Source organism: Orbicella faveolata, unplaced genomic scaffold (assembly GCF_042242905.1).
Source record: "Orbicella faveolata isolate gen_17 unplaced genomic scaffold, um_ofav_v1 contig_36, whole genome shotgun sequence".
NCBI classification, from domain to species: domain Eukaryota; kingdom Metazoa; phylum Cnidaria; class Anthozoa; order Scleractinia; family Merulinidae; genus Orbicella; species Orbicella faveolata.
The window spans coordinates 7,574,658-7,600,733 of NW_028301565.1; the positions used below are offsets into that span (position 1 = coordinate 7,574,658).

The following is a 26,076-nucleotide window of genomic DNA, read 5'->3' on the forward strand; positions in this document are numbered from 1 at the left end:
TATTGCCCGGCTTCCGTGACATCACAAAACAAACTACGGATAAATTAGCGTCGCTCACGCGATAGATATATTCTAAGAAATCTTTGGAGATTTGTAATATTGCTCGAAAGTTAAAAGTTTTCGTTGTTAGCTTTGAATTCTCTATACTGACAAAACTGCGGGGATTACAAGATTTCTTTAGGAAAAATTTACCACCTCTACGGCAGGAGTCTGGAGTCTAGAGGTGGTGTTCGTGATGCGCAGAAGTAGAGGAATTTGGGATTCATTGCGCACCCGTTTCAATATGGATTACTTTCGTTCAGCAAACATCAGCAACATGGCAGACTCAATGAAAAAATTTGGTGCCCAAACGGCAACTTTCTTCTCAAGGGCAAAGCAGGTTCGATTCTTCACACCCTAGGGTCTATTACTGTGTTATCAGTTTTTTAATTAAGTCTTTTTTCCCGTTAGTACACAGAGGAGCAACTTGGTACATCCGAGAAGACAGTTTTCGACGCACGATTTGAATCTCTGGTTGAGAAGGCAGATCGCACGAAATACTGGACAGAACGTTTGCTAAGGCAAACTGAAGCACTGCTTCAGCCTAATCCAGGTTGGCCTCTTACTATTTGCCGTAAATGCATCTTCTATCCATAGTAAATTTAGGCTCAGAAACTTGGGGGACCTATGTAACCTCTTCCCAAGATTTTTCCAAGAAAATCTCCCTTAGCTAGCTTCGCTTCGTGGTGAAGATCTGTTGAATATAATTAACACCATAAAATCTTTATGTGGGAAATGCCATTAGATGTGTCTTGTGGATGTCGAACAACTTTTCGTCTACACATTGTGTTTGTTACATGTTTTTAAGCCCATTTAAGATAAGCTTTGATGAAAAAAGTTCTAAGTTGGAAAATTTGGGGACATCAAGGTTATGCTAATATGTTTATTTTAAAATGGATTTAATACAAACATAAAAAATAGGCGTTGTTTTTGGAGTTCCCGTGAAAAAGACAAGGCTTTGATATTGCGTTGAGGGTTTGTAATTCTGTCTGGAAAGTGAAACCGGAACTTGTCGATAAAGATCTGGAAATCACGGAAGAGGATTTCTTGCAAATTGCACTCTTTTCAGTATCCCGATTTTAGGTTTTATCTTGTTGTGGTTAAAAGGCTGTTAGCCAAACTTAGGCCTACTATCACCCAATTACTTCTAATTTGTTTGCTTTTTGTGGCAAATGACTGAATTCAGTGCTCTATAGCAATGAACACGTATTTCTGCGTGCAACAAGAATTATGTTGGTTCAGCATGTAATGTGTTTTCTTCAGTCATGTTCCATATTCATTTAAATAAGTAATCTCTCTGTGCTGGTGTTTAAATGTCTAGATTCAAACTCATGTAGCAGTTTCACGGTGCATTCAGAAATATGAGAATTATTCCAAACAAATGTTCAAATGTTGCTTTAAAAAATAGTTTTATGTGGCAAATCAACTTTGGTTAGCTTTTCTCCATCCCTACATTAATGTATCCTTAGAGACAAGAAGCTCCTGCAAAAATGATGGAGGACATCTCATGTCTAAAGTTAGGCATGTCTGTGTTGTTTGTTCTAGAAAGATCTTTTGGGAATACACTGATCTTAACAATGGTTTACAGTCAAACTAAGTGAAGTGTACCCCTCAAGAGGGGGGAAAGAGGGGAATGCACATTTTCTGGCACTGGAATAGCATGCCAGCCTGTTTTCTAAGAAATGATTTACATGCACTTACAAATTCACTTTGTCATACTGACATACATGTAACATATTGTTTGTATTTTGCAGGAACGAGAGCTGAAGAATTTGTTTATCAAAAATTAGACAAACCGAAACCTCCCCGTCTGACCGAGAGTGAATCACTGGGCCAGTCTATGATTGAAGCTGGAAATGATTTTGGCCCAGGAACAAATTATGGTGAGTTACATGGGCAGTCAGTGTAAAATACAGACTGAGGACTGCAGACTGCAGACCGGGGGTAAAATGAAGACTGAGGGCAAAATGCAGACTGAAGACCAGGGGTAAAATGCAGACTACAGACTTCTTAAGTATATAATTATTTAGCCTGAATATCACTCCAGATAGACTGAATACCACTCTGGTTAGCCTGAATATCACTCAGGATAGCCTAAATAACACTCTGGTCAGACTGTTTACAGTTAGCTCTCTATGATGGAAATGGTAACACAATTCAGTTAAAAATTCTGCAGTCTGCATTTTACCCCTGTTCCACAGTCTGCAGTCTGAAGTTGGCAGTTTGCGTTTTATGCTGACCAGTTACATTAAAAAACTTATGGGGTCTGTTATCCTAAATCATAATCATATATCGCAAGTGGGTATTTTGGTAGTCAATGAGCAGTTTGAATAAGCTTTTTTTTTAATTAGAGTCAGTAGTTAGACTAGTTTTGTTGTTTCTGTCTTTCTCATTCATCCTAAAGGAGTTAACAACACTTATAACATGTATTACACGTAGCCCAGTCTCTCCCTGGTTTTCACTGAGTATGACAAACACTGATGATAGAGATATGCTCACAATAAATTCCTTTTAACTGGAGCTTGGCTTATAGTGTGTATCACTGTGCTTCATTTGCCGCCATAAATCATCACAATTGTTATGCAAGTAAAGTCATTGAATGACAATCTGCCGTTTCCTGTTGTAGTACTGTTGAGGTAGCTTGACAATTTCAAATTACAAGCTGTAACGCCTGGTGGTGGTCAGTGTTGGAAATATATGTAGGCTGGTCTTAATCAAATCCTCAATTGTCAACTTAGAAGTGTTCTTGAGACATTAATGCGTTATTACTCCATTCACTACAGATGGCTTCTTGAAGGAGACTTATGCTACAGTACAGTGTACATGTAACTTCCTTGTTTGACCACATTATTTTGTAAAATGTCTTCAGCCTGAGCAAAATAATAAGTTTGGAAAAGCGTGTGTCCCTAACTGAGAATCATTATTTCCTGTCTGAATTACATTTTGCCTTTGCTAAATCTGAGTTATTTTTATGCTGACTTCGGTGAATGTGCTCATTGCATAATAGGTAGTGCACTGGTCAAAGTTGGAACAACAGAAAAAAAGCTTGGCCAGGCAGAGAGAGATTTAAAGGCCAAGTCTATGACGCACTTTCTCCATCAGCTTAAGACCTTTTTGGAAGGGGATATGAAAACAATATCAGTAAGTAGATGTGATGCAATTTGAATGGCTCTTGAATAAGAATCAAATTTTGTTGGATGTATCCAGTCCTCCTTGCCATTAACAGGAGTTCTTGTCCTGGTTGAAATGAAAGATTGTTCGACAAAGGAAACATCCCCTTCTTATTTCGAGAGTATCAGTTTCCACAAGTTCAATTACCCATTGAAGTAGCTTCACTCCTAGCTGTAAATAATAATAATTGCTTCATCCTGTGGAATGAGATTAGGACTTAAAAATACTATTGCATTCACTTTCAATGACTGTCGTTTCATTCACTAGCTTGTTTACCTGTTAAATTGTTCTACACCAAGGTTGTAAGTTTCTCTCTCTCTCTCTAGAAAGAACGCAGAACTCTCTTGGCTAAAAGATTAGACCTGGATGCATGTAAAACTAAAGTAAGAAAGGCTCAAAGTCCGGAGAAGATCCAACAGGTTAGTATATACAACAGTGATAGTAAGGAGACTGTGACTGGAATTTTGAGCACACCAATATGACCATTCTTTTTTCTGCAGTGTGTTATTTATTCAGTCTATGATGATTTTGACAGATTTTGCTATCCCTGACGAACCAGTAAAAACTGATGAATCGTTGATATACATAATGTCTTGAGTTCTTGTCTGAACAGGTCACATTCAAATGCTTGACAAAAGGTCTCTTTCTTCCTGACGATAAAGCAGAAAAGGTGACATTTGTAACCATTCTTTTCGTCACATTTACATGTATTCATGCACATGATTCTTGTTCATGGTTTCTTTATGCACATGATTCTTGTTCATGGTTCCTTTACCTAATGGACTTGGCAAGGTTCTCCTATAGTGATTTCTGAGTCTTCACCATTTTGTCGTGAATTAAAGTGTATATGACACTAAAAATAATTTCCACTTATTTGAAAGGCCTTTCAAAATACAGAAGAATGGCGTTTTCCTTTTTGAAATATTGTTTTTCGTTTTAGAGATATTTACGTTTTTCCATTATGCAAATTAGATTAGTGATGACGTCATATTGTTTGCAACTAAAAAGTGGAAAATACTGAATAAACGATATCTCTGGAAATATCGAAGCAGTGTTCTTGAAACTTGGCACCACAAATGTGCATCACAAAAGGAACAAAATGACACCCTTAGTGCAGTTGCCATAGCAACTCTTTCAGTTCCAGTCTCTTTCTGTCAAAAAACCAAAAATCCACATTTGCAACCTCTATAGTGAGACAAAAAGTCCTACTTGGAACAGACATAGTTCCCATACTGTCTTACTCCCATCATTACTTTGGGTAGGGTAGATGGTTCTTGGTTTAAGACAAAAACTGGGACTTTCAGTTAATTTTATTAAGACAGCACCAGCAGCAAAACTGTTGTCATGGCAACAGTACTAAGGGTGTCATGTTGTTCCTTTTGTGATGCACATTTGTGGTGCCAAGTTTCAAGAACACTGCTTCAATATTTCCAGAGATATCATTTATTCAGTATTTTCTACCTTTTAGTTGCAAACAATATGACGTCATCACTGATCTAATTTGCATAATAGAAAAACGTCAATATCTCTAAAACGAAAAAAGATATTTCAAAAAGAAAAATGCCATTCTTCTGTATTTTGAAAGGCCTTTCGAATAAGCAGAAATTATTTTTCATGTCACTTACACTTTGAGTCCAACTTATTTATTTATTTGTTGTATTATTGTTTTTATGCCTAACCCTGACACATCATGTTAAACCACAGTAAATTGCACTGTAACAGCTGCTACTTGTACTTCTAACCTGATACATCTCTTTAAATGATATCATTACCAACTTACTACAGTCCATGTAGTGGTGGCTGTCAAAATTAATGTTACATGTAACTTTCAACCCACATGACTGAAAAAGTCTTCATAATTATCTTAAATATCAATTTTAACAACAAATTCAACTGTAAGTCACTGATCAGCCCAGGAAAAAAATTCTAAGTTTGAATATAGTTTCCCTCTGGAGTATATCTTAGTTAAACATATGTTTTAAAAAGACTTAATATTTTCTTTTACATGTTATATATATATAAATTAAAAAAGAAATGGAGTTGTCATCATGTTGGGCAGCAGTTAAATAAAGCATATAACCTGATATGGCATTGCTGTTTTATACAGTCATGTAACTGGTTATTAAATAAATCAATACTGTGCTAGTACATTACATTGATCCACCACTACATGAACAGCCAATTAAATGCTACCGCTAATAATGATATTATTATTTATCTGTCTTAACTTTCTGCACTAACAAGTACACTCTTAAAAGAATCCTTGCTGCATGTACTGGTCCATAAACGAATAATTTATGGACTAATTCATTAAAGTTACTCGGTAACTAATCTATTCTTTCCGTGACCAGTAGTTTTATTCATTAAATTCTCTGGCCTTGTTAATTGAAAGGTTTAACTGTCTACATCTACCATGGTTAATCTAGCAGCAAAAGTGCAAATTAACATGATAATGTTATTGACATTGATGTAAAAGTTATTTTTCTTAAAAAAACATCCTTTAGAGAAATATTGATCCTTTCTTCTTGAGTACATACAATGTTGAGCAAATAGAACCTTTATTTAAAAATCTGGATATATACGGCAATGACAATTTCAAATGCACAACATGTCCAATTTATTTAGTGTTTTAAATTTGGCAATCAAATTCAAATTTTGTTGCACCATCATGTTGCCTGCTTCCAATTTTATCATCTTAGTTTTTTCTCAAATCTATACCTGGAGGTACATTTTAAGACTTACAAAAAACGATTTTATTTCAAGCTCACAATATATCCAGGAGTATATTAAACTCAACAAGTTCCTCATTGAAATAAATCTACCAGCTTGAAAACAAAATTAAAAATCTCAATACTGTTAAAAGTAAATCTAAATGATTACCAGATAAATGTCTTTCCTGTGTCTTCTTGTATTCTCTATATGTGTGTTCCATTACTCTTTGCTGACTCTAGATGTATTCCTCACGGAACATGGTTGTAATCACTGAGTTGGATGAGGTGAGTCGTTTGCTCTCCAAATTCAGCATGACTGCTATCTATCAAACAACTTTTTGTGTTCTTTTTCATGCAGTTAAATGCAATTTAACGGAGTTAACAACAAAGAGCGCCAGTGTTGTCTGGAGTCAGCGGCGTTTCATACATGGGCATGCGCCAGATCCCATGTGCTCTTTGACTGAAGTGTGTTTAGCGTTACAGGCGCTAGCGTGTTATTTGCGTGGCAGTTCATGGGACCTCATCTTCAAGGCTTCCTCCCTCCCCCCCATTTCCCTCCCTCTTTTCCACTGTTCACACAGTGTGATGGGTGCCTGCTCTCCCTTCTGCGTGGGGGCTCATGGCTGGCTTGCCAGGATTTGCCAGCCATGGGAGCAGTCTCCATCTAGGAGCTGGCTGCCAATAGTGGAAGCTCCTGGATATCACAGGCACCCAGCCTCCATTTTGCGATGCAGTTGTTAATTTCTCTTAATACTCTGTGATTGCTGCTAGGGCTTGACTTTGATGTGATCTTTTCAGAGTTCATCAAATTATTCTTAATCCTGCATGTATTCCTTTTCTTCCTACCTGATTCCATAATACATGGTTGAGTCGCATACACTTTATTCTGTTGATTGACCATTGAGGTTGACAGACAGTAAAGTTATGATTGATACAAGTATGGAAAACATGTCGGCCTAATGGTTAGTTTGCTGGACGGAACACAGACTGAGAAGTGGGTTTGAGCCGTGACCAGGTTCACTGTGCTGCAAGGTTTTTGGGGTGAGAGTTTTTACTCACACAGTGCCTTACTGTGCTCAGATGTATAAATGGAAACCAGAGGTTCAATGGTGTTGTTTACAACCATGCGATTGTCTGACATCCCATTCATCCTCGTCACTTTTTTCTATGGAATCCTGATCTCTGTGCACATGTTGTTTCTAGCCTGATGGGCCACTAGGATTAAATTCAGACTTGACAAGAATGTACTTAAATATATATATATTTTTTTTGACTGATTTATTGATAAATTTTGACATACATGTACCTAAATCTTCCCGAATTTATATCCTTCAGAATTTTGAGGTACATGTAGGTTATACAGCCAACCACCTCCCTTTAGGTCTAGGTTTTGTTTTTCATTTTGCAGAACAGGTAAAGAAAGTTGTCTTTTCAATTCTGACATTGTAGCTTTCTCGTAGGCTGAGGCAGATTTGCGTGTGAGTCAAGGAGAGTTTGACAGACAGTATGAAGTGACCAAACTTCTTTTGGATGGAATAAATACTGCTCATGTAAGTGAAATCATAGCATGTCTTTGAGCCCCCACGGACTGGAGAGTTAGTTGTTGACAACTATTTAGTTATTAGTAACTCAATTAAATTATGTGATAAAAAGAATCATCAATAACAAATTGTTAATAACAAAAAGTTCTCCTTTTCAAACAGAAAACTTCATGTGCTTTAGTCACCAATAACGATCACTAACTGTTTTATCCTGGCCTGCATGAGTGCATCATTTAATTATTAAGAGCTTAAAACAGCAGGACAGTTCATTATAATGAGCCTTGTTGTTTGTATTTCAGGCCAATCACCACAGAGCACTTATGAATTTTGTCGAAGCTCAGGCTCAGTATTATGCACAGTGCCATGCATACATGGCAGACCTACAAAAGCAACTGGCCAGGTACAATGCCACTCATTCTTCTTTCAATATTTTAGCTCAGGAAAAGGGTGTTACACCTTTCCAAGGAAATTGGCCGAGTCTGTGGGGTTTGGAAGGTGTTGTAAGTTACTTGTAAATTGACACATCCTAATGACGACAACATACATGTGACATGACAAATTTCAGAGCACTTGCTTAACATGAGCCCTGTGTGTATGTTGTTTATGAAAGTCAGTTGGTTCTTTCTGCTGGTCAGGTCAGCTCTCAGAGGTCATACTTTTCCTCCACCAACACTCTTGTTGTGAGAAATCATAGCCAAGACTTTGGAACCATATGATAGGGCAAGGGTCCTGATAGTCAGATATAAAGAATTATTTTAGTCTCCAGACAAAAAGGAACAAGTCTGAATTAGTGATATGAAGGTCTCATTCTTTAAGTCTGTCTTGGAGAATTCCATTTTTTTTCTCATAAAAGCCTAAATAAATAAAGGGGAATTCGATGTTCTCCTAAAAAAGGGGGAAAATCCAACATGGAGAACAATATTTGACCCCCAAAAAGGCAAAGTCTGATATAGAGAATTATTTTAGTCCCCCAGGTGAAGCCGCCTTGTCCCTTGTACCTCCCTCTGCACCACCTCCTGCTGACACCTCCAGTGGGTTGGACCCTAACACTATCCCTCGGCCATCACTGACCAGGAAGGCTAAAGTTTTGTATGATTACGATGCTGCAGACAAGAATGAACTCTCGTTGCTTGCTGACGAGGTCAGTGTCAGAGCTTACAGTTTCACTTACCCCTGTGTGCGAAACAGTTGCTTTTTCCCCGTCAGTTCTCTTGGAAGCAAGAGTAATCTTGGTGCAGATAATATGTTTCCAGTTCTGGAGAAATTTAGGATGAGCTTTTTTATCTTGTTTGGGCTTCCATAGTTAGATGTCCTTGAATCCCCTTCAAATGAATGTCACTGGTACTGCACTTTCTACTTTGAGATACATGTACGTCTGTTCCAAGCTTTAAGCTTCAGTAAACGAATGACTGAAAAAGCAAACAAACAAAACAACCAACGACCACAAAGAAAGTAGACAGGTAGACCCTCTCCTTCGCTTCTGCATTGATCTTGTTCTCCGAGTCATTGACTCAATAAGCAAAATAATAATGGGGAAAGTTGATTGTATTCCTGGGTTTTTCGCAAAAATGATATTGTGATTGTGTTCCCAGAAAGGCCATCTTCACCCAGTTCTGCACCATCTACTTGTACGATTACCCGTGACTTGTTTGACAGTGTCGTTTGATGGTGTTTAGTCATATTCCAAACAAACACGTAGCTAATTGGTTTACTAGTCTTCAAGGCTAATGGGAAGATTGGAAGACGGGATATGGGAAGACCCTGGGAACGAGTGTTCTGTGTAATCACGTGGTTTGTGTTTTCTGTTCCCAGGTAATCACGGTCTACAGCGCACCCGGCCTGGATTCTGATTGGATGATTGGCGAGAGGGGAAGCCAGCGCGGGAAAGTACCTCTTACGTACCTGGAGCTACTGAACTGAGTCTAATAATATTTACAACATGATTAAATTCTTTTCACTAGTATTAGTAACAAATTTATGGAGGCCGGTAAGGAAGCTTAAGGAGAATTTACGTGTGGACATGGGGGACGATAATCTAACGTGTACCCAGAGTGAGATATTTTTTAGCGCAAGTAGTTGGGCCGATCAGAATCTCTTTAAGGTTTATTTCGATCTGGCGGCCTTTGCGGAATAATGTAAAACGTTACTTCACAATAGCAGATTTGCACGTTGTCATCATCTGACTTCAACTACCAGAATTCCTTTCGTTTTTTGTTTGTTATTTAAATTTTGAATTCCCAGTGGGGTTTAAGTAACAACTGCCCTGATTAGAATAAGAAACAGAAAAAGTGAAGGATTCTGCTAGTCAAATGACGCCATCATGCAAATCGCCTCTCACAAGGCGCTGTTGTCCGTTATATAGTGTTAACTCAAGGTTTTTCACGCGAGATCACGCGGTTGCCGAATATTAAGTTGATTTTCTCCTTTTTGTAACTAAAATTGTGCTTATTTTGTAGTATTAATTGGAAAAGGGAATTTTGAGTCAGAAGGTCAAAATTTAAAATGCTGCAGTAAGAGGGGTTTATTGGTGAAGTGGAAACGAACTGTGATACATAAACAACAAATATTCTGAATGCCGTGTAAATTGTGTTCCTTTATAAATAACGCATTGATAGACAAGTCTAATACAGGAACAAAGTTGTGTTGGATCTGTAGAGTAAGTCTGTACATTCCTTTGGTTATGGTTTTCAAAGTTTTCATAAGTGATATACAGCGTTGTATTTTAGTACAAAATGACTAGTACTGCAATGAGGGTGGAAGGGGGGTCGTTATATCGAGAATTTCGTCACGTTGGGGTGGTTCAAGGTCATTCTGGCGTATTAAAGGCTATACTGCAGGAACATTTGAAGACTAACACAGGGCTGGCTTCTCGTATTTTACTCTCTTTGGCACGAGGCTAAGTCCACTTCTTGTGTATCGACAATTTCAAAGTTAGTGATTTAAATAGATTACGAGCAGTCGGTTTTCGTTCCTGAATTTCTGCGCGCGATTGGAAAAGTTAAAATTATGCAAATTAGGGAAACAACGAGAAGGGAATTAAGCGAGACAGGAAAAAACCCCTTGTTTCCACGCCCTCGCTTCTCCCCGCCCGATCAATCTTCTTTTGCGTTGCATTCGTGTGGTCGCCTCGCACGCTAGGAAAAGAAAGAGACTGCTCACAGACGATTATTTAAACTGGAGAGGTAATTCTAAGCATTTTCTAATTTGAATATCTCTGCACTTACTTACGACTTAAAAGATAATTTGGAGAATGAGTGATTAATGAGACAAACGTTTCTTAGTACTTGCCGGAATCTTTTTCCGAGTTTTTGTTAACGATTGATTAATATTTTCGTCGCATTTCTACAAAGCCTAAAAATTTATCATTATTTCTCTCCTAACAGAAGATTAAATAAGGAATTTGAGGTGTTGGTATATTTATTTTTAATTATTGATTCAGTCAGTGGAGCAAAATAAGGTATTAGTATGATTATTAAAGAGTTTCTGAAGCTAAACAAGTTGATGAGAGGGCAGACCTCAACGCCCCTCATCGTTCTTTGTTTATCTGTCGGCCGTGTGTACAGCGTAGGAAGAACGCAAAGCGCGTCTCGGTCGCGGCGTTTTCTCGTGCATGCGCACGCTACGCGCTCGGCCGTACGTTCTACCGAGAACTTGTAGCAAGCTATTTCTTCCACCTTGGTGGTGATCGCGTATACAGAGCCAAAATTCCCTTTGAACAGCGGCTTTAGGGTAACGCCACGTCTGGGAGGAGATTGGAGCGACGCGCACATAGCCTTGTGTGGCAGAGAGCGGGGACTGAAATATAATTGTCCAAAATTATTTGCGTCTGCTGATTGTAGAGGACGAATTCATTGGTTGGTGTGCATATAGTCATGGAGTAAAATATTTCAGAGACAGAGCAATTAAATATAAGTGTATTGAAATTTCATGGTGCCCTAGGGGTGCTTATAAAATCTGAAAAAAAAAAAAAAAAAATTAGCAATTAGATTATGAGCTCGAGATTTCTATGAGGCGATAGTTTATGAGGCCGAAGGCTGAATCAACTATCTTCTCATAGAAATCGAGCGCGAATAATCTAATTCTCGTTTAGTAGGATTCTAACTGGTTTCAAATAATTTCTCGACATATTAAACTTCGCGCCTTAGAAAGATCGTTCGGAATTGCAGTTGTGTGCATGCGCGCATCATTTTTCAACAACTTCAAGTTTTTCTAAGTCAAGAAAACATAAAAGTCCTTCTTTTAGTGGTCCTCTCAGAAAGCGATCAAAATGTTCCTCCGAAACTTTGGAAAACGAAAAACCGTCGCCATTTCGTAGACGACCTTCAGCCACTGCACTCTAATGGCTGATAGTGTACGATCACTCAGCCAATCAGATTTTAGTGGTCAGATTGCAGCATTTGCATTAGTGTTCTAGTAGAATTCTACTAACAACGAATAAGAAAGCCTACCCTGCGAGCAGTTGGGTTCTCCTACGCTCTCGTTTGGCGTAGGAGAAACTAACTGCTCGCAGGGTAAGGAAACCACTGATCACCCTCCACATCACTATCAATACCTCTGGTGTTCAATAAAAAATGAAAACAATTTAATAATATCATTCATGGCTACCGAACATTGTTAAAAACGTCGTGCACATATATGTTTTCAGTTAGTTTCTTCTGATGAAGCGTTCACATAAATTTTGTAAATTTGTAAATCTACCAGTGAATTTATAAAAGGCGTAGTCATCTCTCAAGTAAAAAAACTAGGTTCTCTAAAATTATGTTTCTTCATAGCTTATAATGGGATCTTTTTCGTCGTACGACCTTCAATGGATAAAACTCTGTGGAGGCGTTTAACTCAGTTAGCACGACTTGGCTCAGGTCTCTAGATAACATTCGCATTAACATGACTAAAATGTGTGTAATTTAACTGAGAAGTGAGATTCCACGCAGAACTTCCCTCCATACCACAGATCCTCTTCCGTTCATGGTCTCAAGAGGTTTTTTGTTCAGCAACGGAATGTTTTACTATTACCTCTTCACCATTACTTGAATCAGAAGCCACAAGCGGAGAATATGGCTTCTTTTGCCTTGAAGAAAGAAACAAAAACCGAAGTTCAATCAATATATCTACTCGTTCTAAAGAGTGAGAAGATATTCATTCGGTTGTCGTGAGAAGTTCGACGATTCATTTTATCTCAAAATTCTTGGTATAGTTTGATAGCCAGCTCTATAATCTTTAATTTCTTATGGGGTTTAGGTATCTATATTTTAAACCGCACGCGCTTCGTCGCTTGGACGCGAAACACCTCTGAGGGTGTTCCGTTGTGAAATTAAAAGAATTCCTCCACCCTGTGCTAGTTGGTAGCGTCATTCCGTAAGTCTGGAGTACTTAACAATCCTTATGACCGATTCACATATAATTTTACCATTGCAATGACTAAATTTTTGTCGCGCCGTGTAAGTTACGTTTTCTTTAATTATACTCCCGATTTATACTGTTTCTCTGCGCCCTCTTGTACTTACGCAGTCTCTTGCGCTGCGCAGAAGCTCTTTGGGCTGGTCACGCAACTTTCTCAGGAATGATTAGGTGATGAGCCTAAAAGACGTCTGTGAAGGAGGTTACGCGTTACAGTAAACCGTTACGCTTTGTCGTGGCAGGTCAAGTACCTCCTAGTGAGTCGGTGAGCGAACCCCGCGGGGGGAACTCCGACATGAAAAAAACGGGGGTGCTCGTCGAAAAGAACCCCATCCTAGGCCTGTTTTGTGCGCGTGGCTTGAAATGTTTTTCACCCTCAAGAGCCACCAATTCTGAAACAACACATTATCTCCCGTCATATCTCTTTCAGCTTAAAGTTCCCGCTGTGGGCTTTTTGAAAAAAGTACGACGAGCACCCCCATCCTTTTCATATGGGAATCCCCCTCCCCTCCCCCCCCCCCCCCCCCCGAGGGAGCGAACGCGCTCGACTGGGCAACTTTTACCTACCCTTTGGCATCAATTGTTCCTAACAAAGTAAACGCTATCAACCCTGCAGCCTGAAAACAAATAATATGATTAAGTAATGAGCTCGTAAGAATCCTGAACTATTCATATTTAATATTACGTGAAATATATGAGAAATGAATTTAACAAACAAGCCGAAACGAGAAACTTTGCAGTTGTAAGTTCAGACAGCCGGAGGTGATGGAGAAAATTTAACCTCTAGCTGAAACGATTCGTAAACAGTACCCTTGAATTTACGTACAGTCAGTTCGATTTAACAACGAATGTGTTATAAACCACATGTTACATGAAATGACTACAAACGTGACTGCATGATTAGTCCAATCTCGTACCTCCGTTGTTTCCTTACTGCGAAGGCTTGACGAAACGAGCGACTCTCGAGATATATCGATTTTTATTGGTTTTGAAAACAACAAAACTGACCAGAAGTAACATGCTGAATTTGGATTTCGACCAATCAGAGCTTTGGGATGTAATGGTTAAAAACTCACCTGGACAAAACAGATGATACCGACAATCTGAAAACATAGAAAATGATTAAAGTGGAATGTACTTCAGTCACTCAACAGACGTCAGTCTTGATCTTACAGAAGTGGACGATTTTTCAGAAAGAAAATTCGGAGATGAGAGTAAAAGAAGAAATCAACAAAAACTAAATAGAAAACGAAAATTAGCCACGTAACGACTGGTAATAGTTTTAAAAGTGTGTGTGAGAATCACTCCGAATCTTACCACCATGGCCCACTGAAATCCAGTGTGGTCATCTATGATCCCGGCCAGTGTTGGACCAATGGCGGCACTGCAATATGAACATGACAAGCACGACTAGAGAATGACTTCGGACCAAATTTACTCTGATCAGTTTCAAGTTGAACGACGTATTTAAAATTGACATGCTGGATTTGACTTTGGACTTGCGATGCTGTCATTAAGAAACGAGTAAGAAGCCGTTGTTTAGTATTTTGTATGTTAGCTTCAATTTAGTTCTTTCTGTTCAGACGGTACCTCGATCTCATTAACTACCATAAGCCTCCTTGGAGACTAGTGTCTCAACAGGCAAGTTTTATTTTCTTATCCTTTATTGTCCCAGAGCACGTGAACAGATATCGAAAATGCCACGCACAATGCTCTCTATTAGGACATTGTGGCTTACTGTGGTTGCGTTCCATTTACGAAAAAATCTGGAAAGTCCGGTTCGTGAACTGAACAGAAAAGCGGTGTTCCAGTTACATACCAACCAAAATTCCCAGCAATATTTTGTAAAACAGAAAACAACTGTAATATCTACAACGTTGTCCCGGACCTTCCGTTGTGCATCGCTTGGGGCAGCTACAACCTTTTGGCTTTCACGGCCTCGCGCCCTAAGCAAAATGAAACCATAAATGGAACCGGCATTCTTCGATTCGCAAACGAAAATTCCCGGGCGAAATTCCCTACATTTTTGGTAAGGAATGGTAACAACCTTACAAATGTATCTCTAAACTGGAGATTATCGCGTGATAAGTGTCTAGTACAAGTGCACCACTTGTTGTTTGGCCAATAAATGCGACGTAAAACATCTTGATAGATATTAAAACAGGTTGTAAAGAACGGAACGGCATACCCCAAGTTATACATGCCGCTTAATATACTTGAAACCACTCCACGCGTGGAGGAACTGTCTGCCATTCCGTTCTCCCTATAAACAAAGTACACAAGATTGAAAGAAACTCTATTCTCTAAAGTACAAGTATTTGATCGAGCGCCGATACAGAAAAGGCCATGATACATAAGGGGAAGCACGGTGGCCTCATGGTTAGTGCACTCTTCTCCCGATCAAGCGGCCCGGGTTAAAGCCCTGGCCGGGGACATTGTGTTGTGACCTAAGGCAAGACACTTTACTCTCACAGTGTCTCTCTCCACCCAGGTGTATAAATGGGTACCCCGAATTTAAATGTTGGGGTAACCCTACTATGGACTGGCATTCCATCCAGGGGGGTGAAGAAGTACTCCTAGTCGCTTCATGCCACAGAAACGTGGATACGCTCCGGCCTGATGGGCTACTCGCTCGTATGCGGACATAACCTCACCTTTTACAATGTACATAATCAAGATCAAGATGATATGGTGGAAGTGGTAATATCAGTTGAACAAGTAATTTTCTAGGGCACCCATTCAGTTTCGACACGGGTATCCGGTTAATGAACCCTACTGAGTTACTTAAGCTAAATACAACTAATCCAGGCACAATGAATATGAAACTGAAAGAATTGAATTCGAGTGGTAGCTTCTCACCTCATGACCATAACTAAATCTGGCATCAGTTGCACAAAGTAAACTCCCCATGAAAAACCAGTGACCGCCATGGCCACGCACACAAACCAGACTCTTCTGGAAATAAAAATGGGAACTGTTCCAGTGGTCTCCGTTTACACGTAAGAATATGCTCTTGCAACTATGTATACGTAAGATTTGTTTTGGTGGACCTATACTAACGAGCTAAAATTGCGGGTCACGAGTGGTCGGGGCTTATTAGCAGTGATAAAGAGACGACTTTACTGGATAATTTGTTGTCAGAAAGTCATTCTGAAGTGTACTTGGAACTTTTTCGTAGACGGGATGAACAGTCATCTTTTGCGCACTGTAATAGAAAAGTAATTTGACGAAATTCACTCGTTTGCGGTACGTCTAGATCAGTGCTCCGTACATCGAATTGCTGCGACCGTGGTTGAAACCAGATGTCCAGGCTTTTCATCGTTTGTCATCTTGGACCAGTTTACTACAGCTATATAATGAAATTAAGGTGATAGTTGCCTGATCGTCATAATAACATACTTGGTAGGCAGGAAAGACGTGAGAAAGGGAGCAGGTCCTAACAGAAAACTACCAAAACCAGCGCCAATGAACCCTGACACTGCCAGCCATCGGTAGCATTGCTGCAAACAAACAAACAATTATTGCTTTTCTTTTCGAATATCGATCTAAAAAGAACTTTAAAAAACCCAGCAAAAGTATTTCTGTTTGCTGGTTATTTTCTTCCGCTGGGCAAAATAAGTTAACCAATGTATAAAAGAATCCAGGATGGAGGTTTCTGTCTCGTTTTATCCTGTTATGATACAAAGAAATGGGTATGGCGGCGCGTATTTTGAATTGGGCGGGGGGGGGGGGGGAGGTTCTTACAAGCGAGCGCCAGAGGCGCTAACTTAAAGGGGTCTGGAGATATTTGTAAAATTATTATTTTATTTTTTAAAATTATTATTTTATTGTATTTTGGGGGGTTAAGCCCCCCCCCCGGCTCCGCCGTCCCTGAGGAATGCTGTTATTGCTTGTGTCGAAGTTAGCTAGTTGACAAGCATCCCCGACCTTTTCATAAGGGAGGTTCCCCCCCCCCCCCCCCACCCACCCCGGACACTGATATTATTGATTCTCGCTTCCCAATCGCAAGGCAGTGTTTGGCTGCCACAATTGTAACAACGTCAAGACTTAGCGTGTATTATGAGTCCAGGAGTTTATAACGCATTTAAGACTTCAATGAATACTTACGAACCGTTTTATCTCCTATCCATCCCGCAAGTGGTGTGACAAGTGCATACAATAAGGCAGGTACAAGAAATATCAGACCGATCTGAGCTGTATTGAGGTTCAACACCTGGTCGAAAAAATGGACACAGAAAACTTTTTTGTAAACCTCAGCACACTTGGACCAAACCAAAGTCTAGGTTATGAGATTAATTAAGAATCAAGCTACTTACCTTTTCCAAGTTCGGCCCCAAAATGGGTTCGAAGTAATTTTGTGTCATTCCGGCTGTAATGAAGCAAAGAGCTGTGAAAGAAACAGCTTTACACTCAAACTGGATGTTTAAAAAATCGCGGTCTTGTGCACTACTTTTTAACATTAAAATAGTTTCAAAACTGACCTCAGCAGTTTGTACTCGGCAACATACAAATTGGCTCAAACTAGTTCCCGAGTGCTTTTTCGTAAGTTCAGGTTTTCATAATCAGTGTTTGTGAAATATTTCGAATTGCTTCGTTTCTTTTCAGAAATATAACATCACTGGAGAAAGTGTATGTCGACCAATGTTAATGCATACATAACACGTGGATAATAGACTCACCAAGCATCGACACAGCGGGAATTTTTACGGACTCGACTATCGGATATAAAGCCTCCCTTTGATCAGAACTTTCGTCTGATCGACTTGAGAGCGTACATAATAATACGGGGATAGCAGCGACCATGGAACAACCAATTACGAAGAACGGAAGTTCAAATCCACCAATCTGAAAATGACATAAGAATTAACTGAAGGTAAAATCCTATCTCTGCCACTGCAACTCGAGTTTTTCGTGCGTGTTGTCGCACCCACCACCCTGTGGGAACGCTTACTAGGCTAACATGGTGAAATGTGCTTTGTTTCAGCGGCGTACCCGCGGGCACTAGGAGCTACGTTTAACAGGCAGCAGCGTTTTCGTTTGCAGACCTTTGCCAAATTGGTAGCAATAGGGGTGAGTCCCCAAGGAAAATTTCTCAACTCTGGACTATAATGAAGAGTTACTATAATAACCATGCCATTTTAAAATTTAAGAGCTGAGTAAAATTCTTGTCAGAATCCTCATTATCATTATCAGTGCATTATCAGTCGTAGAGTTTTCTAAAATCTCTCATAAACGATTGCTGATGGTCGTATTAATTACTTACTGTGTAGAGACCTCCTCCAAAGACTGGTCCAAGAGATAATCCAACTCCTACAAACGTCTCTATGAAGCCCTTAAACCGCAGGTAAAATTAAAAATTGGATATAATTCATAAAATGTTCTCTTAATGATAAAAACATTTTTCTAAAACAATACATCTCACTGTTTAGGAGAAGATACCAAATAACGGACCTTTTTACCGATTTGACCCAAAAACAACAAAAGCCAACTCCCTGGATCGATTTACTGTGCCAAGTTTAGTGAATTTGCGAAGTTTCATAAGAGTCTGTTGTAAACTCATGGAAATATGGGACCCTAAACTTGCCATATTTTTACTGAAATGTATTCCAGCTAGGGAGCAAGCGTTGCTGGCAAGCGTATGTTAACTTGATCAATATTTGGAAATAATTAAATTGACCACTTGAACTTGATCAGGTAGTTGATAGCATTCTGTCATATTCCTATGTTAGCCGTGAGCGAGGAGGTTTGAGACACTCAACCACAAATTCTGACTGCCTACCTTTAGAGTTTGATGGGAAAAAGTTTCCTTACACTTGACGATTAATGTTTAGCCTGTTTCACTAAGTGCGACCGTTTATCCAGCTGAGAATCTTGCTAACAGTATATTAGATTTGTTTTGTTGCGATTTGTATTCTGATTATTAGAAAAAAAAACTTACAGAAGCCATTCCTAATCTTTCTGGAAACTCTTCTATCGCAATAGACATGGCTGAAGTTTCAGAGGCAGCTCCTCCCAATGCGGAAAGCGCCCTCAACAGGAAACTTAAGACGATGAATTCCGTTGTACTAGAAATCCAGGCACCAAAGCTGAAAGCAAGAAACCGAAAGTTGTAGTCATTAACCTCTCCGCCTCAAAATTTGAAACAACAACAAACAAAGGAATAATGAAGTCAGGGGACTAAAGGAAGGAAGCAAGCAAGCAAGGAGGAATTCATTGGAACATTGTTATATTTGAGTCAATGTTTTCTTACCCAAACAGGGTCAAAGATGCCCCGCCAGTAAATATACCAAAATAGAGAACTCTGTTAGGGCCATACTTTGCTATCTGTCAAATAGTATGCACAAATTAATTACAATGTAGCCTCTGCGAGCTTACAGTCACAAACGATTACCAATATTTTAAGCGCATTTTTAGCTTAGAAACAACTGAAACTAACAAGACTTGGTTTAAACGGTTTCTTGGCCTGTGGTTGGCAAGGTTACCATTGCAATGAAATGTAGCCAATACAATTTAATCAACTAATTAAGCTTTGTGAACAAGTAATTCTTTGGTCGATCTTTCTATAAATAAGGGGATGGGGAAACGCATAAAGTTGCTAACCAGGAGTCCACAGATAGGAGCACAAATGAAGACCAGGAGTGGATAAGTTGCAAAGACTAGACCCACCACAGAGGTAGATACTCCTCTAGATTTTGCCTGTTGGAGTAAAGTAATTAAAGCAAGAAGACGTATCAGTATCAGTTTCCGGACGTTTTCAGCTGTGGAGAATGGAACACACCATTTTCTGGACGTTCTTGTCAAAGAGGACAACCTCACGAGGTATATCATAAAATTCTCAAAAACGTTTACGGAGAATTTGCCTTCCATGTTGAATAGTTCGCATTTTGGAAACGTTTCCAGGAGCTTTGTGTACCGCTTGTACGCTTTGGTCGAATGGAAAACACCTAGTTAAGCCTCTTAGTCGATAGCCGTACCATGTACTATAACTATTTTTGGATTTTGTGTTAATTAAGTTTAGATGGTTTCTACGTCAAGTTTGCAGAGGGCGGTTGCTTTGACATCAAACTATGATGAATTTTGTAAAAAAAAATGTACGATTTTTGTGGCAGCACACGACCTTTTAACCATAACTATGCAATTTTTCAGCTGGTTATTTTTCTTGAAATGTCATGACAACAGGTCAAGGTAAAATCAATTTTAAAGCTTTAGAATTTGAGAAGTTTATTTTTCTGTGACAAAACATCATTTTCACTGAACACGTGTCATTGCTAGAAATGTGTCATTATAAAACAGTCCTCTTAAATATCATTCTTTCATTTTTTCGATAAATGTTTTGGTAAAACGGTAGAAAATTAATTTTGTTCTGCTGTGTGATTTTCTGGTTTCACGGGATTTTGAAGCGTGTTTTTTCACATTTCGCAGAAGATTTGAAATGTAAGAAACAACCCCGCTTTAGGTCTCTAAATATTTTTTCGTCGACATGCATTTGCGCCGTCTTTTTACAGTCAAAGTTCGTAAAACTAAACTCGTAAGTACAGGTTCTCCTAGCTACATGTAGGTCTCAGTTATGAGCCGTAGAGTATTGTAACAGATGAATTTTCCGCACGTCAAATGTGCATATTTTACCACAAAATATCTTATTTTCCGGTTATGACCAATTTGGTCGTGATTAGCCTGCAGAACAGGCGGATTAGCGGGCAGACAGCGAAACGCGATACACGAGCGCGAAGTTCGAGACGGAAATAATCGATTTATTTTCGTCTCGCGCTTCGCGCTCGTGTATCGCGTTTGGCTCTCTGCCCCGTTAATCCGCCTGTTCCGCAGGCTAGGTCGTGATAAACATTTTGGGTACATATCCTATGTGAAATGCTATGAATTGCTCTCTAATAACAAAACTTACCTCATGTGGATAAAATGGAGCGATCATGGAAAGCGCTGCAAATGATAAAACGACGACAACACAAAGTGATGCCAATATTGCGACATTGTGGATAGTCCAAGAAAAACTTTGTGACATCTGCTGCTGACTTTCCAGTGCTGATGATGTACCGACTTCGTGATCGCCGACAATATTTTCGTCCATTTTCGTGTGCAGTCTGTCAAAGGTGTCGGATTCGAGAGATTCATTACTTGTTATCTCGTCTTTTTGCTCCTTATTCATTTTAAAATTACCCCAAATCTGTGTTCATAGCGCAAAAAAGTGTTATGAAAAAACATTTCCCTCAGATCTTTTCCGTTTTAACACCCCTACACAAACACACACGTACATTGATTTACATTTGGTTAAATAAAAGTCTTTAATTTAAATTTCAAGTCGATTATTGTTGTATTTACCACTGATCACTATTCTAAAATTTACATAAATTATTCTTCTTTGTGTAATACAACATTTTGTTACAGGTTGAGTAAAATTGTTCCGTATTGTTATCCAATAGCAACCAGGATTTCGATTATTTATTTATTTTTTTTAAAATTCTTTTACCCTCCTCACAAAAAGTGGCAGATGATTTGAGGGAGGCTATTGTTGATTATGATAATCAACGGTTTTTAATTATTCAGATTATGAATACGTCGAGTACAAAGGGATTTTTTTTTTTTCACAAGGTTCAGACTGTAGTCAAATAAGATTATTATGAGTAAATAAAGTTTATTGAGAGCACGTTTTATACACGGTCGTTGCTTGATCCTAACACTGCTATGATTCTAACAAATAAACTAAATGTTTTCTTTTCTTTACATTCAAAATTCCACAAGTGGGGTTGTCTCGTCACCAGGTTACAGAAACGAGACGAAAGCTTGCCATTGTGTGAGAGAACCAAATAGTTATACCTCCCAACTCAAAACTAGAACTCGGCACCGGCTGGCACACAATTTGCCGCGGTTTCAAGGAGCACGCTCTGATCTCGTGCAAGTTGAAGTTTCCCTATTAGTGAGTTTTGACCCATGACACGTGACACGTTCTCCTCCAGTCAGAAACATATTGAGTTGGGAGTTATATCAATGATATTTAGTATTTATAGTAAGGAGAGGGACATGGGGGAGGGGGAGGGGAGGGGTTGGTGATCTTAACACCGCAACACCGCAACACCGCAACACCGCAAAAATAAATAAATAAATAAATAAATTAAATAAATAAATAAATAAATAAATAACGAACACCGCGTCACCGCAAGAAAAGTCAACGAAGCACCGTCACCGCAACACACATTTTTTAGCCCCATGATTTTACATAATACTTTTACACCTCAACAATTTTCCACAAAATAAACACATCACAATGCTTTTCATTACCTACTGATGCCTGTAAATCAGTTTTCTTGTTCTTGTGAAGAAACCTTACGCGAAGGAGATTTACCCCAGGTCCCTCTCTTCTTTTACTTCACTCACTTACAATTTTCTTCGCGCAACCCACCGACTGGAGCCCTATCCTGACTGAGAGTATTACTTTCCGGAGCTAGCGGTGTTCGCCTTCGATATAGCGATAATACATTTTCCGCTGGTATTTTAACGTCACATTCCTCACTGGATTTTCTGTGTTAGGTGTCGGAGGACGCTTATTGCGAAGTCGTGATAGGTCGTTTCTTTCTATTCATACTTAAAGACAGTTTCGTTTGATCTCTCTCGCTGGTAGCGGCCCTACACTTAATATCCTTCGAGCCGGTCACGTTCTCTATTTTACACGAGTGTAGCACGTCGATCGAGGATGCCTACTCCGGGAGACGGCGCAGAACCTAGCGTTTCAGAACCTAGTGCTGCCGGTACTTCTAAACCCGGTGATTCGCCTGTCATTAACGAAGTTTTCTCGATGTTCAAAAGCTATCTTGAAGTTAAACTGGATGAGAAGAGTAAACAGATCGAGTCGAAATCGAAGGTGAGCAAGCAGGTTATTCTCATGAAATTCAAAGGCAACCCGAAGCAGTTTGAACATAATGCCCAGATCGATTCCATTTTTGATAGGTTAACCTCTGCAAATGTTCCTGAAAAAAAAGACCTGACTAATTTGATTGTCGAAGGCAAGGAGTTGATCCGTCAGCCCCAAGAGTTGATCCGAAATAGCCGATAAAGAGTGCCGAAGGTTGGAGAGTAGTGGACGAGTATGTCTCTGATGAATTGGAAAAGAGAACCAAAACCTCCCTTTCGTCAACAGATCAGCAGCTTTTTCGGGGTGAGCCTACGTATAGCATTATTCATTCATTTATTTATTGATTGATTTATTGATTCATTTATTTATTTATTTATTTATTTATTCCTTTATTTTTGTGAGTTGTGTGTGTACTGCTCGTTTTCTGTTGTTTCTACTAGTTGAGGCACTTTGTTTGTTCTCTATTCTTTAGGGTCCGCATGCGATCCACCCATGCTTCGTTGCACCTGTTTTGCGGAAATTTAAGTGGTAAATAATTTACGTTCGTTTGAACGTAGTGAATTAGAACGTAATATCTGGATATATCGATAACCATTTGAAAAATAGAAGGTCGAGAAGGTCGCAGGACCTTGAACTGGGTATAGACCGGTATCAGAATGACCTCTAGACGACCCTAGACTGTAATTACTAATTTAACTCACTCAGATATAAAGAAAACAAACGAAGAAAAGTAATGATGTCTAAGTTACAAACTTACCAAATGCGCTCCCTTAGCTTAGAAAGCCTTCTTCTTTCTTCCTTGCTGACGCAACATCTAAATTTACTTTGGGACCCATAGTTTTCGCCACCTTTTCCTAGACTGTTCACAGTCACCTATTTTTCCATGAGATCGCAGATGTCGATCGCCGAGTTCCATGGGCCGCCATCTTGGCCTCTTGATGCGAGCAAAACTGGGGAGAGTACAAAACTCTCCCCAGTTTCGCTCGCATCAAGAGAACAAGATGGCGGCCCGTCGAACTCAACGATCGACATCTACGATCTCATGGAAAATATAGGGGGACTGTGAACAGTCTACCTTTTCCCTTTTCGTAGAAAAAAGCTACGCAGTCAATAATACTTTTAGCCACGGCGTTTCCCGAAATTCCAGGATTAGCTAGGATTGTCAGGATTAACTTCTCTGCCCGGGCTTCTCCGTCCTCGCTCATTTTTTCCGCGTGTCTACCGAAGTTACTTGTCAAGTTACGTATAAATGAGAACAATTTCGGATTGGCAGTTGAAGCATATTGAAGATTAACTAGACAATGTTCGTCTGTATTTTGGTACAAATTAAACAACATATGTACAGCCAAAGAATTTGCTTCACCTTAAGAGGTGTAATAGCAAGCCTAGTTTTATCAAGGTTTGATTTTGACAATTCGATCAGTGGCTTTGTTTATAAGAACTTCAAAGGAGCTTTTCCCAGCAGGAGTCTGTAATAGTAGCTAACAGATTGATCATAGTTTCTTTGTTTTGCCATTCCAAAAAACCACAAGACAGGCGAAACAATAGGACCTCTGAAAGAAAGTATAAATGCTATAACTCGCCAGAAAATCTGCAGAGTTTGGGAAATTTCCTCGCCACATAACTCCTTCCACGCCGAGAGCGTTTATTAGGAAGGGAGTCGAGAGAGGGAGTACCTTTATTAGAAAAGTACATTTACCTCTGTTAATCGTGCAATCTGTTTTTTTAACATACTGTCCCATTTCAGGATCCTGCCCATTTTCTAACCCACAATTTTATTGGTTTTTGACCGTCCTAGAAACATGCTCCGTTCCTTCCAACCAATTCTTGATTTTCTTATTTGTACGACTATGTAGTTCACAGCACTCACTGTGACTCTTCTTCCATGCATGTGATACTTATTTTTCCAAGTGTGACCCACTCTCTAAATTTGACCCATTTTTCCAATTGTGGATCTTTTTTCCAAGAGTGACCCATTTTTCCAAGTGTGACCCATTTTTTCTGCTTAGCAATTTTTCTCAAGAGTGTCTTACAAAAAGCCGCGTATCACTTAGCCCGCAATCGCAGAAATATTTTCGGCTTTCGTTTGTCTCCGCCTAAAACTATCTCTTGCTTCGATCGCTTGAAATTCTGTATTTTATCGGCATCCAGGATTTTTCTTTTTTAACGCTCTTCAAACTATTTCGAACAGAGTAGCAACAATAACTGTATCTTTCTTTCTCGAAGATTGAAACCACGATGACCGCGATGGATCCACGAACCCGCCTTTTATATCAGACAGTTAAAAAATATAAACTTCTGGGAAGTTAGCTTTGAAAAACGGAAAGGAATCACTTTCGATGAACTCTCGTGGTTTATTGAACCATTCGCTCGACACGGCGAATCAAATTTGGCTCGGATCGAGCGACGGTCCGCGAATTTGATCGATAGAGACGAACAGAACATGGATTTATCGCCATGCTCTAGTTCGCGCCACCCGTTCTTTGATCGAATTTCGCGGATGCATATACAGCGAAGCCTCTGGTTGTAATATTAACTATTTAAACTTTTTAACCAGGCCATATTTGGTTGGTGATCTGCTTTACTGCATTAAATTATTCTGTCAAATACTAAATGGCTCATACACCACAAACACTCACAAATTGTGCAGTAATGACAGATTTGTAATCTGATTAGCACAAGCACCATGACGTCACCGGAAATTGAAACCCACGTCCTGCTGGGTATTTCAGAGTCTCATGAATCTCGTCATGCCATCTCGGACGAAAGTCCCCCCCCCCCCTCCCCCCACCAACCCAATAGTGAATTTTGCACTAAAATCAATCGTTCTTGTCCTAGAATTCACCAAGTTACCGAGCGGCTAAGACCTATTTCATTCGAAATTTCATGTAATACGAAAAGAAAAGCCCCTGCAGCAAAGCCTTGATTACATGTCCGTGTATGCCAAAGACTATGATTCTTTGGCTGATTATCGAATTCTGAACTATCTTGGAACCCATCCACAAAGTCCTGGGCTCAACCATAGAAAACGAAGCATCGGAAATGTCAGAATAAGGCCAATACAAGAATACCTGTTTCTCTTTGTAGAAAAACGATGGTCTTTCAAAAATCGGGACGAAATCTTCACAAACGATTCACCTTTACAAGCGGCAATTTGATTGGTTGTTTTTAGTAGCCCCAATCTGATTGGTGTGTCACCCGTTTAAAACATAGCCTAGACCCGTTGACTAAGAGGTTTTTTTTTTTTTACAAAAAAACTCAACAGTGGTACTGTTTGTCATAAATTGGCATGGATCAACGAAGGTTACAGGCTAAATTTAGGTTTGAGAAAGGTAAAACAAGGAACCCCAGCACC

The 26,076-nt window shown here is 39.4% G+C and overlaps 2 protein-coding genes and 1 long non-coding RNA gene across 4 annotated transcripts; 1 reads left to right on the plus strand and 2 right to left on the minus strand.

The window, feature by feature from the left end:
- Positions 1–220: 220 nt before the first annotated feature.
- Positions 221–10,866, plus strand: LOC110048974 (endophilin-B1-like). Of its 2 annotated transcripts, XM_089274931.1 has the most exons (11): positions 221–379; positions 451–592; positions 1,794–1,922; positions 3,047–3,180; positions 3,537–3,629; positions 3,824–3,880; positions 6,162–6,206; positions 7,382–7,471; positions 7,762–7,862; positions 8,429–8,603; positions 9,275–10,866. In XM_089274931.1, the coding sequence occupies exons 1-11, from the start codon at positions 236–238 to the stop codon at positions 9,380–9,382; spliced, it is 1,218 nt and encodes a 405-aa protein (XP_089131057.1). In that variant the 5' UTR covers positions 221–235; the 3' UTR covers positions 9,383–10,866. The 2 variants fall into 2 exon arrangements, with proteins under 2 accessions (XP_089131057.1, XP_020610400.2); XM_020754741.2 differs by lacking the exons at positions 3,824–3,880; positions 6,162–6,206.
- LOC149102141 (uncharacterized) lies at positions 3,696–9,277 on the minus strand. The gene is made up of 2 exons (XR_016202439.1): positions 8,634–9,277; positions 3,696–3,860 (listed from the first exon to the last, which is right to left on the minus strand). It is a non-coding gene; the product is annotated as an uncharacterized LOC149102141 (long non-coding RNA).
- A 1,156-nt stretch (positions 10,867–12,022) lies between the features above and the next one.
- Positions 12,023–25,507, minus strand: LOC110048958 (MFS-type transporter SLC18B1-like). The gene is made up of 16 exons (XM_089274928.1): positions 23,479–25,507; positions 20,760–20,955; positions 19,460–19,555; positions 19,110–19,183; positions 18,798–18,945; positions 18,123–18,191; positions 17,539–17,704; positions 17,176–17,246; positions 16,971–17,072; positions 16,259–16,359; positions 15,719–15,814; positions 15,048–15,122; positions 14,177–14,243; positions 13,936–13,962; positions 13,427–13,476; positions 12,023–12,530 (listed from the first exon to the last, which is right to left on the minus strand). Exons 2-16 carry the CDS (start codon positions 20,940–20,942, stop codon positions 12,434–12,436), a joined length of 1,422 nt encoding a protein of 473 aa, XP_089131054.1. The 5' UTR covers positions 20,943–20,955; positions 23,479–25,507; the 3' UTR covers positions 12,023–12,433.
- Positions 25,508–26,076: the final 569 nt, after the last annotated feature.

Excerpts from the sequence above, each read along its gene's own strand:
- LOC110048974 (XM_089274931.1), top strand. The coding sequence starts at position 236 with ATGCGCAGAAGTAGAGGAATTTGGGATTCATTGCGCACCCGTTTCAAT. Across the intron at positions 1,923-3,046 it reads TGGCCCAGGAACAAATTATG|GTAGTGCACTGGTCAAAGTT; the intron begins GTGAGTTACATG and ends ATTGCATAATAG. Across the intron at positions 7,863-8,428 it reads CTACAAAAGCAACTGGCCAG|TCCCCCAGGTGAAGCCGCCT; the intron begins GTACAATGCCAC and ends GAATTATTTTAG.
- LOC110048958 (XM_089274928.1), bottom strand. The coding sequence starts at position 20,942 with ATGGACGAAAATATTGTCGGCGATCACGAAGTCGGTACATCATCAGCA. Across the intron at positions 19,184-19,459 it reads CTCCTATCTGTGGACTCCTG|ATAGCAAAGTATGGCCCTAA; the intron begins GTTAGCAACTTT and ends ACTATTTGACAG. Across the intron at positions 17,247-17,538 it reads TCCCGCTGTGTCGATGCTTG|CTCTTTGCTTCATTACAGCC; the intron begins GTGAGTCTATTA and ends TTTCTTTCACAG.